This window comes from Thunnus maccoyii, chromosome 18, assembly GCF_910596095.1.
Source record: "Thunnus maccoyii chromosome 18, fThuMac1.1, whole genome shotgun sequence".
Classification (NCBI taxonomy): Eukaryota; Metazoa; Chordata; class Actinopteri; order Scombriformes; family Scombridae; genus Thunnus; species Thunnus maccoyii.
In genome coordinates, this window is record NC_056550.1 from 2464581 (window position 1) to 2479497 (window position 14917).

Genomic DNA, 14917 nt, shown 5'->3' on the forward strand with positions numbered 1-14917 from the left:
TTTTGTGTCTGAGGCAATTTATGACAAACCTAATGACTCTTTAACAGAGCCCGGCAGGTTATCAGGGCTTAAATTTTGATTATTCCGGCACACAAATAACCCCAAATTTGTCACTGTGGTTGCTCCTCCATAACTGTCCCAACTAACTAAACAACCTGAAACTTCAGCTCCTTGTGCCAATATAATTGCTACTGCTATTCATCTTCAGGGAATTAATTAAATATTTTGTGTGCACAAATTAAGTAATCTGAGGGAGCAAATGAATAATCTGTAAACACAGATTACCTGATACGCTGATGCCCGCAGAACTCCATACTCCTTTGGATCAATGAGTGTAACTGCAACAACACTGGAGTATAGTAGTGATCATTTCCAAAGTGTCAAAATCTTTGACAAACTCTGGAAATGCTTCCTTAGTTGCAGCTAAAATAACTGATAAATGGCCAAAAATTGCACAATGTGTCCAATATGAATTCCTTTGTGAGGGAGGGTCTTACCATGCCCTGTTCTGGCACTGCAGCCTGGACCTTGCGGCTGACCACCTGGGCCAAAGCAGGGCAGTGCTGTGGGGGTCTGAAGCCTCTTTTGGGCTCTGCTCCACTGGCCTTGGTGGTGGAGATCCTTGCTGGCTGGCCCCGAGTCTCATACACATTCATGTGCAGTCGGTTCCCCTGCCTGGCTGCACTCTGGGAAACACAGAAACAGTTTAGTCTCGCTTGATTCCATTTGCTGACTCAATCAGATTTAAAACACATGAGGATGCAAAGGTCACCGCAAAATGCAAGAGGACACTCTTGGTTTGGAGTAAATTTGGGGTAAATTGTGCAACTCTGCACAGCAATTCTGCTGTGTTCTGTTACTAAAAACAAAACTATGCTGCTCTGATTTTATGCAGCTAATGAAGATTGTAGTTTTTAGTGCTATTTGACATCGCAAGCTGAGAGAAAATTGCTGTCTGTCAGAAATTAAGGTCCAATATTTGTAACCAATGGCCAAAATACTATACTATACTATATATATATTTTTTTATTTGAGTAACACTGAGGTTATAGTTTAGAATAGGGTTAGGGTTTGGACTGTTGTAGTTGGAAGGGAGGAAGCTGAGCATGGACCTGATCTACGCTCAAGCCCTCATCCATCGTCATGAGGTCATGACTGATATCTCAGATACAGTCAAAATAGGTTTTCGCAGGTTGGCCGTCTTAGAGACAGACTAAGGAACTCAGATATGAAGAAGGAAGTCAGACTAGAACTTCTTTTCCTTCACATTGAAAGGAGCTAGTTGGGGTGGTTTGAGTATCTGACCAGGGTGCCCACCGGATGCCTCCCTATGGAAGTATTCCAGGCATGTCCAACTGGGAGATCACACTTGAGGGATTACAGTATAAATCCCATGTTGCCTGGGAAAACCTTGGGATCCCCATGGAGGAACTTGAGAGGGTGGCCAGGTGAAGGTTACCTGGGCTACTTGGCTTTAGAGTTCTACGCAGGCCTAACACTGAGATATGAACCCAGCTCATACTCACATCTTTAAACTCCAACCTAACTGACCCTGACTGCCAGATTTGAGACCCAAACACTACCATCATTTGGGGTCAGATGTGTCTGAAGTGGTAGAGCAGGTAGTCCATTAGTCACGGGGGTTCAGTCCCCTTCTCCTCCTGTGCACATGTCCAATGCCATTGAGTGTCCTTTGGTGAATGAGAGGCACATTTGAAGCTCTTTGGTATAAAATCACAATTCAACAATGTTTTTTTTACCAAACACTCAAAGTTGTACGGTATTTTTGCTTAATTTAATCCATTACAATGTTTCAACAAGCATCAGCTGCACTCTTTCTCTCTCGCTCTTCCAACCGCATATTGTCTATCTACTTGCAATACATGACACATGGTTGCTTCCATTTGAAAATAGCCACACCTGAACCCGACCTGAAAACTGATACTCTGTCAGGACCCATCATAAGTGGCTATAAATGGGTTGATGGATAGTTGCCTTTTGTCTCAAAATTGACTTTTTTATACAGCAAATTGTGATATTTTAAACAGGCAATGTGAGCTGAGCTCAAATGTATGTACATCTATATGCTTACCTTCAGCGCCTCCTCATACTCCACTGGAATGGAAGCAGAAAAATTCATTCAACTTCATTGAATATGGCATTAAAATGCAATCAATTCTAAATTTCATTGATTTTTTTGTGTTTTATGACTGATTATGTTATCTTACCTTGGCTGTTAATGGACACCTGGAAGAAGAAAACAGAAATATGTAAAGTTGTAAAGTTTTACATAAATATGTGACATTTTCAACGTGTTGTCTGATTGTTATTGGTTTGGTGATAGTTTCGTGAAATTAAGGACCACTCCATCAATTTTACACGGTACTTCCCTGTACTACCTTGCCAGTGAAAACTGTATTAGTCTTCTATGGCTCTAGAGGAGCTCTGTCAATGATCAACCCTGATGAGGTCATAGTGATGTCATCAGGATTATCCCAGTTTGGGGACAACAAATTCAGAATAGCAGATACAATACAATACAGAAAGCCTGTGTAACAAATTGAGGGTGTGGAGTTTGAAAGATGTGCATATTTACCAGACAGGGAGGGTTTAAAGAAATATTATACTGTGTTGTATTATGGGAATTGTAGGATCTAGCATTTTCAGAGCTGGACTTATACTAGGAACTAAAAGCCAGGGTAACTCAGCCTCTGTTGCTCCAATTTTGAAAATCTCTTTTTAAACATGTCTCTTGCAGGTCCCCTAACATTACAGAAGTGCAACACTAAGCTGCTAGAGCACCCTTGTGAAATTACAGAAAGGCAAATATTGAAAATGGGGAATCAGCAAATAAAGCCAGAGTGATGACAAACTCAAGATCCTCTCACCTCTTCATTCTCCTCGTCGAAATAGGTCAGCTGAAGGCTGCACAGGCCAAACGAACGCTTCACCTGCACACCAAACACACACACACACACACACACACACACACAGAAAGGGGACTATGGGTCAGTAACGGCATAAGAGTACATAAATAAGGCAGTGACAATTTCAAACCAAATCAGTATGAACTCAGTGGCTCAGACTGAGGTGTGTGTGGGTGTCTTTGCTTTCCTGATGCTGATGATCGTGTCATTTAGTTGCTAGGGGATTGGGAGAGCACAGTTTGTGTCTCTCCGCATGTGTGCGTGTCCTCAGCATCAAAAAGGTGACCTCTGAGAAGACTGTTTATCCCTGCACTGCCAGAGGAAGCAGTGCTCAGGGAGTGGGCTCCATTCACACTCCTGCTGGCTCTTTACTGGCTGAAAGCTGGACACTGTATCCAGGTAACATTCTTCCCTCTGTGGCTCTCACTTCATTATGCATCAACACGAACCAATAAGGGCTCATGGTGCATCTATGATTCAACAATTCATGCCAAATGAAAAACAGATAATGCCTAAACCTATACAGCACTTGCATCTCTTTCACTGATGAGACAACTCTAAGTGAAGTGCCCGCTGTGACTCAGCAGCACTCAGACAAATGAACTCTTCCAGGCAGCTGTGGCTGGGAGAAGGACCATAAATCCAAAGGTACAGAGCATGAACATATATTTCACCTTCTATCTTGACACTGGCTGTTTCGAATGCCACGGATTGAAAAAATAGAGTAAGGCCTTCTGGACTTTTTCCCTTACAGTTTTCTGTGGCTCTAGGCTCATTTGAGCTCACTGGTACACAATAGCTCCTTTGTCATGTCCATTGTCATGTGTTCTTCTTTCTCGTTTCCACTTATCTCCACACGCTTTGGGAACGAGTGGAACTAAATTTGGCCACTGCTCAGGAGGTGTAAGTTAGTAAGTACTAAATGTAAGTTCCAGATACTTTCAAGGGTCGACGGCATTGCTGTTGATCATATTTGGTCAAGCAGATTTCATGTGACATCACAACAAGGACGACTATAAAAAACACAAAGTTGGGGGCTTCTGACGTAGTGGATTAGAGCTGCAACTAATGATTATTTTCATTATTGATTAATCTGTTGATTATTTTCTCAAGTAGTCGATTAGCTGTTTGGTTCAATAAAATGTCAGAAGATATTGCCGAAGCCCAAGATGACATCCTCAAATGTCTTGTTTTGTCCACAACAGTACACAACTCAAAGATATTCAGTTTAGCATCAAAGAAGACTAAAGAAACCTGAAAATATTCACATCTGAGAAGCTGGAATTTGAGAATTTTGCAAATTTTCCTCTTAAATATGATCGATCAAAATAGCAACTAATCAATCAATCGACTAATCGTTGCAGCGCCATAGTGGATACAACTGTGCTCTGGACTTGTGATCCTTAACACCTTGGTATGCTTCAAATAAAGTGCCTGGAGTTCATCTGACAATTTTTGAAACTTTTTGAATCTGACAATCACATGGACTTTATGCAGCCATTGGTCAGGTGTGTGGAGGTAAGAAAGTTTGAACTTCTCTTTCAAGTGAAAACTAATTGTCACTCTTCATGTCAACAGCTTAAAGGTGCAATATATGACATTCAGCCCCACTAGATGTCACACTAGAACAACAGTATGTCATACCAAAACAAATGTGCACAATGTTTACTCAATAAAGTTGAAAAAACAGAAAGCGGCATCTGAACACACGGCTCAAGAAACTTGGCTCAAACTGTCAAACTAGGCAGTGCTGATCAAATATGGATCAAGATTCTGTTAGTGCATTGCCTATTTCTTGCCTCAAATGTTTTCAGAAACATATTTTCGTGTACTGTTTAGCTCTAATATGAGAAACTTTGTGACCTGCCTGCCATGTTGATGCAATAAGGACAGGGAGGGACTCACATGCACTAAAATGCATGCTCACGTGCACTAACATGCACACACAGCCGGACTGGCTTCCAAAACAAAGAACAGAGAAGCTCAGATAACAACACACACAGAGTGAGTGTGACTTCATTCTCTGCTCAGGACGCCATTACTTCACTGCATCTTTTCATAGCAAATAGTTGTTTGCTGACTTCTAATGGGGCTGAAATGAAACACTATGAATGACATCAAGGAGAGATTGTAAGTGTGCTACCCTATTTCTGTTTGTATGACTCATGGTGTCAAGAATATGTTTGACTATGTATGTGTGTTTCCCCTCCAGGGGCCTGATAAATAATGTATACGCACAAAAAAACTACATAAACTGGTATCTATAAAAACAGATGACCAGCATAAATGTTTTTCCACTGTGGGTTATATGATGAGGTGGAGATGGAAAAATAAGGTGAAAGAAGAAATCTAAATGATAAAACATTGTTTGTTTAGGTTCATGAGCAACTGCACTGATAATGTGATTTTTTTATGCATCTAAACAGCAATCTGTGACAAAAAATGCCAATCAAAGGCATACTTATAAACTTAATATTGATTAATTACTTTTGCGTGATCAATTTTATTTACATAGGAGGCATTTATGTAAGCATTTAATTTCCCTATAATTCCCTATATTCTTTTGATTTTATCCTTGACTGTGACACATCCTGTGAAGTTGTGTTGATATGAGCACTAATAATCATTGACTATATTTCTGATGTATAATAATGATGATGAGATATCACTGCTGATGATGGTTTACAGCTACATGTGATGAATAAATCATAAAAAGCCACAGCCGTGTGTAACGACAGCTGTTCTGGCTGTTGGAAAACCTCAACAATGCAACAGAATCAATGAAACTGCACTTCTTCTTTCCCATTTGTTTCATCATCAGATGTAAAGACTGGTGGAGCAGGCAGCTTATTGATGCCTTCATCAATTTATGGCTAATTGTGGGAGTGCAACTAAGGCTACTTCCACAGTGAGTGAGATTTATAAAACTGAACAATGCACATGTACACATGGATTTATCAATCTGATGAATAGAATGCTGTAGGGGGATGAGAGCCAGGTAACTGTGACCTGTACCAATGCCAAACATATCAGTCCATCAAACCAAAACAGGAGACATCTGGAATGGCGAAGTGCCACCCACACTGGTGAAATGGCGAAGTGCCACACACACACACACACACACACACACACACACACATTTGGTTTAAGTCCAAGATAAGTGAAATTGAGAAATGTCCCATTCTTCTTTAGAATTTGGGATTGCCAAAAAGTCTGGTAAACAGGATGAGACCTGTCACGCAACACAAACACATACACACACACAGCCTGTCTTCAGTATAAAAAGGCACGTCATGTTCTGTAACGTTGGAAGATATGAAAGAGATTCCCCATCTGACACCTGTGGTGATGCATCTGCATCTTTCTGGCTTTGTGTGTACTCACAGTTTCAGTTATGAATCTACAGAGTTTTATGTATCTGACCCCTACTGTCAGGAGTGTATGTCCTCCCTTTTTAACAGCTAGTCCATGTTCACCTGTGACCTCTGGCAGAACAAATGAATGTCTCTGTTGTAGCTCACTGAGACTTCCTGTTGGCAGCTTTGGCCAAGTTACTGTGAACAAACACACAGCCAAGGTAATGTCTCCCTCTCTATCTCACACACACACCTACAAATAGACTAGTCTAGACAACAGGTGAGTCATGCCTTGTCAAATGCATTCAAACCTAGTGAGAGACAGAAAAATTGTGAAAATACACATAACAGCATATTAGCCTTTGTACAATTCCTCTTTGGTTGTAACATTAACATTGCTCAGTTTATTGATCCGTCCAAATTGATTTACACATGAATATTTTTTTCTACCATATGCTACATTCCAATCAGCTCTTAGTGAGACTCAGACAACAGTTGGGTGACAGCTCAACAACAGTCCAGCTGCCTGAAATGTGACTTGTGTTGTCCATGATGACTCATCAGCCACATGGGTTTGAACGGCAGCCACAGAGACAGACTGATTCTGTTTTCCTCATACACACTCTGCCTGGCCTCGTCTGTCTTCACCAAGCACTTTACTGACTGTAACATGATCAGGATTAGGGATATGCATGCATAACAAATCATTTAATAACCTATGACAATTAACTCAGTGACTGACTGTTGGTTTCTCTGCATTATATTGCACATGTGGTGTGTAGATGAATTCATCTGCAAAACAATCTTTTCAATGTTGCTTTTATGTGCACAAGAGGTCTCACACATACAAATTGTCCATGGGAATAATATTTTCCTCCCTTGAACCACAAAAATTAGACAAAGTAAAGCCTCATCCTTGTTGTATCCGGGTATCCCTTTACGTGCCTTTATGTCCCAACAGCAGACAGTTATCCAGACTTTGATAATGCAGTGAAATGGTCCACCAACACCGAATGTCAGTTATTTACAGCGGTGCTTGAAAGTTTGTGAACCCTTCAGAATTTGCTCTATTTCTGCAAAAATGTGACCTAAAATGTGACCAGATTTTCACGCAAGTCCTGAAACTAGAAAAAGAGACATCAATTAAACAAATTAGACAAAATCATTAAACTTATTCATTTATTAATTCTTACATGTTTGTATGAGGCAAAAGTATGTGAACTTCTAGGATTATCAATTCATTTGAAGGTGAAATTAGAGTTGGGTGTTTCCATCAATGGGATGACAATCAGGGATGAGTCTGGGAGGCCCTGCCTTACTTAAAGAAGAGAAATCTGGGTCTTCACTATCAAAGTCTGAGTTTCACAACACAGGTTTATGGAAGTGTGTCATGACTCGAACAAATGAGATTTCTCAGGACTTCAGAAGAAGAGTTGTTGATGCTTAGCGGGCTGGAAAGAGTTACAAAACCATTTCAAAAGAGTTTGGACTCCACCAGTCCACTGTCAGGCAGATAATGTACAAATGGAGGACATCCAGCAACAAAGATCACACCAAGAGCAGGTGGGGTAACATCTAGGAAACTAAAGGCCTCTCTTGCAGTAGCTAATGTCAGTGTTCCTAAGTCCATCATCAGGAGAATATTGAACATCAATGGTGTGCATGGCAGAGTTGCAAGGAGAAAGCAACTACTCTGGTCTTGAGAAAACCTATCTCTGGTTTTCTCAAGACCATGCAGATAAGCCAGGAGGCTGCTGGAAAAATGTTCTGTGGACGGATGAGATTAAAACTGAACTTCTTGGCTTGAATGAGAAGTGTTATGTTTGGCGATGAGCAAACACTGCATTCCAGCATAAGAACCTTATCCCATCTGTGAAACATAGTGGTGTATCATGGTTTGGGCATGCTTTGTTGCCTCTGGACCAGGACGGCTTGCAATCATGGAACTATGGAAATATGAATTCTGAGCTGTACCAGCCAACTCTACAGGAATATGTCAAAGTATCCCTCTGTGAACTGAAGCTCAACAGAAAGTGGGTCATGCAGCATGACAGCAAGCCTAAACATAAGTCGTTCTACCAAAGAATGGTTAAAGCAGAAAAAAGTTAATGTCTTGGAATGGCCGAGTCAAAGTCCTGACTTAAATCCTAAAGAAATGCTGTGGAAGGACCTGAAGTGGGCAGTTCATCCAAAGAAGCCCACCAACATCTCCGAGTTGAGACTGTTCTATAAGGAGTAATGGGCTAAAATTCCTCCAAGCAGATGTACAGGGCTGATACACAGTTACCAGAAATGTTTGGTTGAAGTCATTGCTGCAAAATAGGGGTTACTCCAGTTACTGAAAGCAAGGGTTCACATACTTTTGCCTCGCAATTAATAAATGAATAAGTTTAATGTTTTTGTCTCATTTGTTTAATCAGGTTTCCTTTATGTAGTTTTAGGACTTGCATGAAAATCTGATCACATTTTAGGTCATATTTATGCAGAAATAGAGAAAATTCTAAGGGGTTCACAAACTTTCAAGCACCACTGTGTGTGGTCATGAGCAGAAAAGCCCCCTGATAATCATAGATTTTGCAGGGAATAGATTGAAAACAAAATGTATGTTACATCATAATTATCATTAACATCAAAAGTACAAACTAAAATTTAACCTTTTGTTGTGGAAAAAGAAGGTGAAATGGTTTTCCTTTGTCTAAATAAAGCCAAAATATTTTGTTTACTTCTTACTTCTTCCTACTTCCAAATGTACTGATGGTCCTCTTTGAATGCAGAGTTTGGACCAACCTAATACAGTATTCATAGTATTCATGATCCAATGGTCAACAGATTCAACGGCTGCAGAGGGACACCAGTCTTACTCTATTCTGATAACTCTGACTGAGAAAGGTCTCTTCACGCATAGTCTCTTTATATAGTATCTTCCAGTGATGAATTTTACAAGCTGCTCAGACACTGAAATGTCCCAGTCAAGATGATCAGTGACTGTGATACATACTATGATGGTCCTCAATCAGGGTTATAAGTAACCAAAACATTTTGATGACACTGTTGGATGAGGAAGCAGCAGCTTCAGGTCTCTGTCAGTGTCATACAGGATGTGTTCAGGAACAGTGCTGCTGTGTGGTAAACCGCAGTAAATAAACCCTGTTTGCCCAAATTAAATAAGAAAACTCAAGTTAAGAGCAAAACATGACTTCCTGAACAGCAGTGAGCGCTCTGTCCAGACTCAGCAACCAAGACTGAACATTGTTGCGTTTTTTTCCCTCACTGCACTGCTCGTTGTGAATCTGCAAAATACAGCTTGAGGTGATTAGAATGTAAACATAAATATTTCTATGGTTTTTAAAAGCCACAATATTTGAATGTGTGTGATAATACTTTTTCTTTTGCTTACCCTATACCTGCCTAAAACTAGCCACAGATACATATCAGTATACATCATGCAGAGTAAGGATGCAAACAATTATACAATTATATTACATAGTATATGCGGTGTTTGCTGCACCTAAGAGACTTCTGTTGCTTGACTTTAGTCTTTTAGGCAGTTCCTTCTCTGAGGCAAGAAGGTCTGGGGAGAAGTGCTGTCTTACAAACTTGGGGGACGAATGTCCCTTTCTTGCTGTAACTCCATAACCAGCAATTAATTACACAACTACAAATGTGAATTGAACACAGCAAGGCACTTATTAAACTTTATCAAAGAGCCAGAGAGAGAAGTATCTCTAGAAAGAAACAGACGTGAAGTTAGCTTATGTTACCACGGAAATGTGTCTTATTAAGAGATAGAAGAAATATTCAAATTCTGAAAGCAGCAATACTGCATTTAAAATACTCTATTTCAAGTCACTTAAGACAGGCTTGTTCCAAACATGATAACAGCAAGCTGCATGCTCTTGCACTTAGTAAGCTTGCAGCATACAGAGAAAGACATGCGCCAAATAGCCACAGGACTGTGCTAAACCAAATACATGGAGATGCTGGTAACATTGCATCTGTTGAGAGAAACCGTCAACATGTTAAAGTGGTATTAGATATTGTCATGATGTGTGCCAAACAGGGCATTCATGTCACGGGGCACACAGAAACAGACTCAGAGGAGGCTCTAAATAGAGGAAACATTTTGGAAATACTGATGAATGATTTCGAAGTATGACCCAGAAGTTGAAAACAGGCTTCAGCAGCTTCCACATAATGCTACACCGATGAGCCCCACCAATCCAAGCACGAGCTAACGGCCGTGTCTTCGTTTCATTCATGGTGGGGTGATTAAGGAGACGGCTGTTGGATTTGCTGACACGGCTGATATGTCTGCAGACAGGATATCAAGGAAGATCCTGGAAGTACTGGAACCACTGGAGCTGGATTCATCTCTTTGTGTGACATTTTGTTTTGATGGTACATCATGTTGGGAAACAGAGGGAGGGGGTGTTCTTCCCACAAACAAGCAAACCTTCCCACAAGCTGTTTATGTACACTGCAACTCCCAGCAATGGAACTCAGTGTTATGCACTGCTGCTAAAGTGTCAGGAAATATCTGCACCTTTTTTGAAGGTAACTGAGCTAGAGAGAGCTACTGATGTATGATGGAGCTCCAAGTCAGGATCTGTAAGTAAAACACTGTGGCTACTTAACGTCATACTCAGAGAGTCTGGCTGACTTTTCAGGAGAAAGTAGGTGGACAATGTTAGAAGCAGAGTTCTTGTTAGAGCAAAAAAAGTTGATCTGTTTGCTTGTGACATTTGGCAAACTATTTGACACCAGTGACTTTGCAATAAAAGGACTACAGAGGTTTACTTTATGTGTCTCAGACGGCATTGATCTGATACAGATTCTATAAAAACAGCTTTACCAAGTTCAGAGAGAATACAGATTGTGATTTTGACAAAGTGCACAAATTAACTGAAGAGTTAATGAGCAAGAATGATATCAGTGTTTGGGATGTCACCTCCTCATGACAGAGAGACTGCCAGCGAGACTGAGTGACACTGTGGTGACCACCTCTTTGGGGGAAACCTCAAGTATAAAGAACAACACAGATCTAAGGCAAATGTGGAACACTGTTCTGGACAGACGGATAGCAGAGCTGAACTACAGGTTTCAGGAAGACATATATGGAATCATGCGAGCCGCGGCCTCCTTACTGCCTGGATCCATGACATTTGGTGAGCTGCTGAGGAGCCTGAGTGAACAATTTGGCAGATCCATCACAGAAACTGAATAGTTTTCAGTTTTCATACAACAGATAAGATACAAAATGGATGCAGACAAAACTATCCATCTCAAACGGAAGTGTCTGACAACTATCCAGCAGAGATTTTGTCAGCGCACTGCTAAGGGTTATTATAACCCTGTCAATGACATCATGTACAGTGGAGAGACTTTTCTCGACAACAAATCAGATAAAAACAAGACTGAGGGCTTCAATGTCAACACCTCGCTTGAACAACTTCACCCTTTTGTCTTTTGAACGGGAACTGTCAGACTCATTGGACTACAATGAAATCATATCTATCTTGAACAGTAAGCCCCGACGTCTACACCTCGTCCTGCAGGCATAATTATGGAGTAATACAACCCCAGCGAGACATCAAACGTAAACCTAAAACTGTTCATTTTTTTGCCATAGTCAATTTGTCTGGCTGTTGCCATCGTAGCCCATTGTGTGTTTCTGCATCATACAAAAATAGTGATGACATGGAATAATTGGCAAAGTTGGCTGTGAATGTTGTTGAAGTTGTGTTTATGGCTGTGCATTACAGGTTTATTATATAACATGGCTTGGGTTGATGCTTAATACTCTATACAGTCGGTGTGTGTGAAGCTGTTTTCATTGTCCCTACATCTGTTATGGGATGCTTGTTCAGATTATGAATATAGTGTCTTGCTGTAGTAACTAAACAGAGTGGATCGGTTAGATCTTTTGGGATGTTGAGGGATGTCAGTATGATGACACGGCATGGCAGAACACTTTCGCGCTTGTAATGTACTGTAAATGCCATTGAGCTGTTTATGTAACGAACTGTGTGTCCCATCCCACTTTTATTCAGGTCCAGCTGCAATTTCATTTCTGGCTATGCCACTGGTTGTGATGTGAAGTAGGAATATAAAGATTTTGTCCTCCATCATTCACACTGGAACTGCATTATGAAGGAACCTATGAATGGTCAATATGAACAGGAGGAATGATTACAGCAAGACAGACAAAAATTGTTAACTTATCCTTTAAACGTGTCAACAATGAAATAGTTTAAAGCTCCAACGTGACCAACCTCAACATCAAAATCTTGCTTACGTGTTAATACTTCAATACTGTTGTCAAAGTAAAATTCTGAATGAGGACTTTAACATGTAATGGAGTATTTTCACAGTGTGGTGTTGTGGCACAGTACACCCACCTAACACCATGACTCTGTTGTTGTACTGATAGAATTACAGCTGTGGAAATATACATTATCATGAATTTGCTAGGCAACAGGTAAACATGGAGGATGTGATGGATAGGACATGAGCAAATATACTTATAAAAACTTAAGAATAAAGGCCTATCTCTAAATATAAGCCTGTTTTAAATAAATATAGCGGCAGTGATAGCAGCCTGTATACTGTTTGTAATCACCTAGTATAGCACTATAAGGCTGTATCATCATTCTTGTTGACCAGTGTTTCTGCACTGTATTTTCTCTAAATGTAGGCTATTATGGGATTAGGCCTACAACAGTTCTGTGTCATATTGTCACTAAAACTATATATTCTTCACTTACATGACTGTAATTACTCAATATTTGGAAAACTCGTGCTGGTCATTCTCTCCGGTGATACTGTAATGTTATTAACAGCTTATATAGAATAATATTCTTTATATTTCCATGAGGTGTGACCAGATGCATACATTTCAGACTGATCAGACCACTTATGTTGAGCTGGTAAACAGGGTTTCCATGACGACAGATCACTATAATAATCTTGTAAGGACGTCTCTGCTGTGCTGTCAGTCTGCTGGGAGGTTTCACAGCTTTCATGTTTTCAGCTCACAGGACAGAAGCTGCATGATGCTGATATTGAAGTAATTCAATGGCAGCTCTATAATAGCCTATCTAGAGCTGACAGGCTATCTCCTTAAGGGGATAAACACAACACTCCGATGTGTCACAACAAAGTCATCGATCACGCTCGGTACTGACTGTGAGTGTATGGGAGCAGGACAGAGCAGCAGCGGGCTGACTGTGTGCGGTGATCGGGCCCGGCGGTCCCCTCTGCTTACCATGGCCTCCATCGACTCCCAGCTCTTGGTCTCGGATCCCGACAGGAGGAAATTCTTGGAATTTCCCCTGAAATTCACCTTCAGATTGATGTAGAAGTCCATGGCGTCGCCTGTCTGCGCGTTAACGCATATTACTCACGACGGACACGGAGCGTTTTCCCGGGCCAGCAACGGCTATTTGGGTTAATCTCGCCAATTCGGTCCACTGTGACTTATCCGAGGAGGGGGGGGATGAGGCGTATTTTGTGTTTACATCAGCGTCCTGGGCACGCCCACCTGCACCATGTGTCCGGAACAGCAAACGTCACTTCCGCTCTCCATTGCTGCAGAGAATCAGGCGGCTGAGTGAGGCGCGGAGACTCACCGCTGGAGGACGGCAGAGCATTACCTCTGATCGAAGCTGTACTGCTTCTGATCAAGTTCATGCTGCCATTGGTCCAATCTGTCTTTCGACAAAACCAATAGTAACAGAAGCATGAAATCATTGTTTCAGAAGGATACTGTCTCCTCCTCAGGGGCTGTGGAGAACTTATTGTCAGTGAAGGGAAGAAGTAGCTATTCTCATCTTTTACTGAATGCATTCATGTCGCTCCATTAGCTACAAATCAGAGTCCTGCTTTTAAAATCCCACTTGCATAAAAGTACAAATTATTATCAGCAAATGTATGGAAAATAAAAAAAAATGTTTGTGGATTTAGCTGATTGTGCTAAACTCAATGGCATAACGACGTGAGAAATATAAGAAAAAAGCATACTATCACATTAGTAAAAGTCCTGGTTTTAAATCCCATATTAGTAAAGGTACAAAATTATTAGTAAAAGTATGAAACGTATAAGTAATTTTTCTGCAGAAAAAAATTCTGCAGTTTAACTACTTTATACACAGTTTGTTATTTTAGTCCAATGATTTCCAGCTATAGGGGTAGGGCCTCTCTGAAGGGTCAAAAGATAACTCTGAGTGGCTGTGAGATAATTAATGGGAGAGGAAAGAAGAAAAAATGTTCTGCCTTACAAATTTGTATTTTATTCATTTATTCATTTTTGGACATTTCTCTTATATTTGCTTTTTAGTGAAACACTGGACATTTTGTACTCTTTTAGCCTCAAACAGTTATTAAAATGAAACCATCTGAGGAGTTTAGACAGAAAACGTCATTAGATTTGCAGTCATAAACCAAACTACTGGAAAAATTAAAATTTGACCTGATAAAGGCAATAGATGAAAAGTCAGAGAATTTAAACTAAATTTATTTCAATCCATCCTGAGGGGAACATGAATGTCTGTACCAGGTGGCATGGCAGTCTATCCAGTAGGTGTTGAGACATTTCACTCAAAACCACAAATGTTAACCTCATGGTGTCACTAGAGG

The 14917-nt window shown here is 40.6% G+C and overlaps 1 protein-coding gene across 5 annotated transcripts in view; it reads right to left on the reverse strand.

Annotated features, from left to right (window-relative positions):
• Positions 1–13819, reverse strand: part of nbr1b (NBR1 autophagy cargo receptor b) — a 33895-nt gene extending 20076 nt beyond the window's left edge. For 2 of the 5 annotated variants that reach the window (XM_042393879.1, XM_042393877.1), the window contains exons 1-5: positions 13548–13819; positions 2889–2951; positions 2229–2247; positions 2093–2115; positions 498–686 (exon numbers count right to left, since the gene is read on the reverse strand). In XM_042393879.1, the coding sequence (XP_042249813.1) occupies positions 498–686; positions 2093–2115; positions 2229–2247; positions 2889–2951; positions 13548–13649 (396 nt within the window). In that variant the 5' untranslated portion in view covers positions 13650–13819. Of the gene's footprint in view, positions 1–497; positions 687–1526; positions 1672–2092; positions 2116–2228; positions 2248–2888; positions 2952–13547 lie in introns of those variants that run through there. The other 3 variants (XM_042393878.1, XM_042393881.1, XM_042393880.1) reach the window with 3 other exon arrangements.
• Between the last annotated feature and the right edge of the window lie 1098 nt (positions 13820–14917).